General features: G+C 51.1%; 1 protein-coding gene across 1 annotated transcript; it reads right to left on the reverse strand.

Moving 5' to 3' along the window:
- Nucleotides 1-3,680: 3,680 nt before the first annotated feature.
- Nucleotides 3,681-6,168, reverse strand: LOC123771341 (skin secretory protein xP2-like). Its single transcript, XM_069305298.1, has 3 exons — nucleotides 6,094-6,168; nucleotides 4,849-5,553; nucleotides 3,681-4,424 (listed from the first exon to the last, which is right to left on the reverse strand). The coding sequence occupies exons 1-3, from the start codon at nucleotides 6,166-6,168 to the stop codon at nucleotides 3,681-3,683; spliced, it is 1,524 nt and encodes a 507-aa protein (XP_069161399.1).
- Nucleotides 6,169-6,429: the final 261 nt, after the last annotated feature.

The raw sequence follows: 6,429 nt of genomic DNA on the forward strand, positions 1-6,429 counted from the left end.
CAGTGACAACTCAACACCGTGCAACACCATGCAACACCACTCAACACCACTCAACACCATGCAACACCACTCAACACCATGCAACACCACTCAACACCACTCAACACCATGCAACACCGTGCAACACCACTCAACACCACTCAACACCACTCAACACCGTGCAACACAACTCAACACCGTGCAACACCACTCAACACCATGCAACACCACTCAACACCGTGCAACACCACTCAACACCACTCAACACCACTCAACACCATGCAACACCACTCAACACCGTGCAACACCACTCAACACCATGCAACACCACTCAACACCATGTAACACCACTCAACACCATGCAACACCACTCAACACCGTGCAACACCACTCAACACCACTCAACACCATGCAACACCACTCAACACCATGCAACACCACTCAACACCATGCAACACCACTCAACACCATGCAACACCACTCAACACTGTGCAACACCACTCAACACCGTGCAACACCACTCAACACCATGCAACACCATGCAACACCACTCAACACTGTGCAACACCACTCAACACCGTGCAACACCACTCAACACCATGCAACACCAATCAACACCATGCAACACCACTCAACACCATGCAACACCATGCAACACCACTCAACACTGTGCAACACCACTCAACACCATGCAACACCACTCAACACCATGTAACACCACTCATCACCGTGCAACACCACTCAACACCATGCAACACCTCTCAACACCATGCAACACTCCTCAACACCATGCAACACCCCTCAACACCATGCAATACCACTCAACACCACTCAACACCATGCAACACCACTCAACACCACTCAACACCATGCAACACCACTCAACACCATGCAACACCACTCAACACCACTCAACACCATGCAACACCACTCAACACCGTGCAACACCCCTTAACACCACTCAACACCGTGCAACACCACTCAACACCACTCAACACCATGCAACACCACTCAACACCATGCAACACCACTCAACACCACTCAACACCGTGCAACACCACTCAACACCATGCAACACCACTCAACACCATGCAACACCACTCAACACCATGCAACACCACTTAACACCATGCAACATCACTCAACACCACTCAACACCATGCAACACCACTCAACACCATGCAACACCATGCAACACCACTCAACACCACTCAACACCACTCAACACTGTTCAACACCATGCAACACCACTCAACACCATGCAACACCACTCAACACCATGCAACACCATGCAACACCATGCAACACCATGCAACACCGTGCAACACCACTCAACACCATGCAACACCACTCAACACCATGCAACACCACTCAACACCATGCAACACTGTGCAACACCACTCAACACCATGCAACACCACTCAACACCATGCAACACCACTCAACACCGTGCAACACCACTCAACACCGTGCAACACCACTCAACACCATGCAACACCACTCAACACCACTCAACACCGTGCAACACCACTCAACACCGTGCAACACCACTCAACACCATGCAACACCACTCAACACCGTGCAACACCACTCAACACCATGCAACACCACTCAACACCACTCAACACCGTGCAACACCACTCAACACCGTGCAACACCACTCAACACCGTGCAACACCACTCAACACCGTGCAACACCACTCAACACCACTCAACACTATGCAACACCACTCAACACCACTCAACACCACTCAACACCACTCAACACCACTCAACACCGTGCAACACCACTCAACACCATGCAACACCACTCAACACCACTCAACACCGTGCAACACCACTCAACACCACTCAACACCATGCAACACCACTCAACACCATGCAACACCACTCAACACCGTGCAACACCACTCAACACCACTCAACACCATGCAACACCACTCAACACCGTGCAACACCACTCAACACCGTGCAACACCACTCAACACCATGCAACACCACTCAACACCACTCAACACCACTCAACACCGTGCAACACCACTCAACACCATGCAACACCACTCAACACCATGCAACACCACTCAACACCATGCAACACCACTCAACACCGTGCAACACCACTCAACACCACTCAACACCGTGCAACACCACTCAACACCACTCAACACCATGCAACACCACTCAACACCACTCAACACCGTGCAACACCACTCAACACCACTCAACACCATGCAACACCCCTCAACACCGTGCAACACCACTCAACACCGTGCAACACCACTCAACACCACTCAACACCGTGCAACACCACTCAACACCGTGCAACACCACTCAACACCGTGCAACACCCCTCAACACCATGCAACACCATGCAACACCACTCAACACCCCTCAACACCGTGCAACACCACTCAACACCATGCAACACCACTCAACACCACTCAACACCATCTAAACACCACTCAACACCACTCAACACCACTCAACACCATGCAACACCACTCAACAACATGCAACACCACTCAACACCATGCAACACCACTCAACACCATGCAACACCACTCAACACCATGCAACACCACTCAACACCACTCAACACCATGCAACACCACTCAACAATACTCAACACCATGCAACACCACTCAACACCATGCAACACCATTCAACACCATGCAACACCACTCAACACCATGCAACACCACTCAACACCATGCAACACCACTCAACACCACTCAACACCGTGCAACACCACTCAACACCATGCAACACCACTCAACACCATGCAACACCACTCAACACCATGCAACACCACTCAACACCACTCAACACCACTCAACACCGTGCAACACCACTCAACACCATGCAACACCACTCAACACCGTGCAACACCACTCAACACCGTGCAACACCACTCAACACCATGCAACACCACTCAACACCATGCAACACCACTCAACACCATGCAACACCACTCAACACCACTCAACACCACTCAACACCGTGCAACACCACTCAACACCATGCAACACCACTCAACACCGTGCAACACCACTCAACACCATGCAACACCACTCAACACCACTCAACACCACTCAACACCGTGCAACACCACTCAACACCATGCAACACCACTCAACACCGTGCAACACCACTCAACACCGTGCAACACCACTCAACACCATGCAACACCACTCAACACCGTGCAACACCACTCAACACCGTGCAACACAACTCAACACCATGCAACACAACTCAACACCATGCAACACCACTCAACACCATGCAACACCACTTAACACCACTCAACACCATGCAACACCACTCAACACCACTCAACACCACTCAACACCACTTAACACCACTCAACACCATGCAACACCACTCAACACCACTCAACACCACTCAACACCACTCAACATCGTGCAACACCACTTAACACCACACAACACCACTCAACATCGTACAACACCACTTAACACCACTCAACATCGTACAACACCACTTAACACCACTCAACACCACTCAACATCGTGCAACACCACTCAACACCACTCAACACCACTCAACACCACTCAGCGCCGCTGGAAACTCCTCTTACACACCTGTGAACCCGAGATTGCCAATTAATTAATGCTCAATCCTCTATCCCTCTGGTCTCACGGGCCCTCCACGGCTTATATTATGGAAATGCCGGAGCCACTTTAAGGTGTGAGACAGCTGCCTGGAGCTGTACCGTTGCTATGGGCACTCTTGGGAGCTGTACCGTTGCTCTGGGCACTCTTGGGAGCTGTACCGTTGCTCTGGGCACTCTTGGGAGCTGTACCGTTGGTCTGGGCACTCTTGGGAGCTGTACCGTTGCTATGGGCACTCTTGGGAGCTGTACCGTTGCTATGGGCACTCTTGGGAGCTGTACCGTTGGTCTGGGCACTCTTGGGAGCTGTACCGTTGCTATGGGCACTCTTGGGAGCTGTACCGTTGGTCTGGGCACTCTTGGGAGCTGTACCGTTGCTATGGGCACTCTTGGGAGCTGTACCGTTGGTCTGGGCACTCTTGGGAGCTGTACCGTTGCTATGGGCACTCTTGGGAGCTGTACCGTTGGTCTGGGCACTCTTGGGAGCTGTACCGTTGCTCTGGGTACTCTTGGGAGCTGTACCGTTGGTCTGGGCACTCTTGGGAGCTGTACCGTTGCTCTGGGTACTCTTGGGAGCTGTACCGTTGCTCTGGGTACTCTTGGGAGCTGTACCGTTGCTCTGGGTACTCTTGGGAGCTGTACCGTTGCTCTGGGTACTCTTGGGAGCTGTACCGTTGCTCTGGGTACTCTTGGGAGCTGTACCGTTGCTCTGGGCACTCTGGGAGCTGTACCGTTGCTCTGGGTACTCTTGGGAGCTGTACCGTTGCTCTGGGTACTCTTGGGAGCTGTACCGTTGCTTTGGGTGCTCTTGGAGCTATACCGTTGCTCTGGGTACTCTTGGGGGCTGTACCGTTGCTCTGGGTACTCTTGGGAGCTGTACCGTTGCTTTGGGTGCTCTTGGAGCTATACCGTTGCTCTGGGTACTCTTGGGAGCTGTACCGTTGGTCTGGGTACTCTTGGGAGCTATACCGTTGGTCTGGGCACTCTTGGGAGCTATACCGTTGCTCTGGGTACTCTTGGGAGCTATACCGTTGCTCTGGGTACTCTTGGGAGCTATACCGTTGCTCTGGGTACTCTTGGGGGCTGTACCGTTGCTCTGGGTACTCTTGGGAGCTGTACCGTTGCTTTGGGTGCTCTTGGAGCTATACCGTTGCTCTGGGTACTCTTGGGAGCTGTACCGTTGCTCTGGGTACTCTTGGGAGCTGTACCGTTGGTCTGGGCACTCTTGGGAGCTGTACCGTTGCTCTGGGCACTCTGGGAGCTGTACCGTTGCTCTGGGTACTCTTGGGAGCTGTACCGTTGCTCTGGGTACTCTTGGGAGCTGTACCGTTGCTCTGGGTACTCTTGGGAGCTGTACCGTTGCTCTGGGCACTCTTGGGAGCTGTACCGTTGCTCTGGGTACTCTTGGGAGCTGTACCGTTGCTCTGGGTACTCTTGGGAGCTGTACCGTTGCTCTGGGTACTCTTGGGAGCTGTACCGTTGCTCTGGGTACTCTTGGGAGCTGTACTGTTGCTCTGGGTACTCTTGGGAGCTGTACCGTTGCTCTGGGTACTCTTGGGAGCTGTACCGTTGCTCTGGGTACTCTTGGGAGCTGTACCGTTGCTCTGGGTACTCTTGGGAGCTGTACCGTTGCTCTGGGCACTCTTGGGAGCTGTACCGTTGCTCTGGGTACTCTTGGGAGCTGTACCGTTGCTCTGGGCACTCTTGGGAGCTGTACCGTTGCTCTGGGTACTCTGGGAGCTGTACCGTTGCTCTGGGTACTCTTGGGAGCTGTACCGTTGCTCTGGGTACTCTGGGAGCTGTACCGTTGCTCTGGGCACTCTGGGAGCTGTACCGTTGGTCTGGGTACTCTTGGGAGCTGTACCGTTGCTCTGGGTACTCTGTACCGTTGCTATGGGCACTCTTGGGAACTGTACCGCTGATCTAGGCACTCTGTACCGTTGCTATGGGCACTCTTGGGAACTGTACCGCTGATCTAGGCACTCTGTACCGTTGCTATGGGCACTCTTGGGAACTGTACCGCTGATCTAGGCACTCTGTACCGTTGCTATGGGCACTCTTGGGAACTGTACCGCTGATCTAGGCACTCTGTACCGTTGCTTTAGTACAGTCATCGGCTAGTTACAGTCTCCTTGATAAGAGCCGGTGAAGATGTTTGCTTATTTCAGTATCGAAGATAATGTCAAATTTCAGCATACAATAAGTTTACCCTTTTCTGCGATGGAAAATGTTACCCATTTGAATGTTGCCGAAACTTGCCCATTTCAGCAAGTTTGTCAATTTTAACGTGGGAGAAGCATTGAATACAGCAGAAATACAGCATTGAATTCAGCAGAAATACAGCATTGAATACAGCAGAAACTCGCCTATTTCAACGTTGGAGAACCTTATTTCAACGTTTGAATCATGCCCAATTTCAGTTAGGTGAAGCTTACCCATTTCAGTAAGGTGAAGCTTACCCATTTCAGCGAGGTAAAGCTTACCCATTTCAGCGAGGTGAAGCTTACCCATTTCAGTGAGGTGAAGTTAACCATTTCAGTGAGGTGAAGTTTACCCATTTTAACATAGAAGAAAGTATACTATTTCTCTATAGAAGCCCACTCATTTCCACTTCAGAGAAACGTTCCTATTTCAGTGTAAGAAAATTTAGCCCATTACAGCAGTGGAGAAGCTCATCATTTCACCAATTAAAGAAAGTATATATACTTTTCTTGACCGATTTATATAATGTTTTATCAGCAAAAAATAGTTTTTTCCTACTGATGATACTGTATAAACATTATATACATTAATAAGATAATATTCCATAGACTCTACCA

Source organism: Procambarus clarkii, chromosome 54 (assembly GCF_040958095.1).
Source record: "Procambarus clarkii isolate CNS0578487 chromosome 54, FALCON_Pclarkii_2.0, whole genome shotgun sequence".
Classification (NCBI taxonomy): domain Eukaryota; kingdom Metazoa; phylum Arthropoda; class Malacostraca; order Decapoda; family Cambaridae; genus Procambarus; species Procambarus clarkii.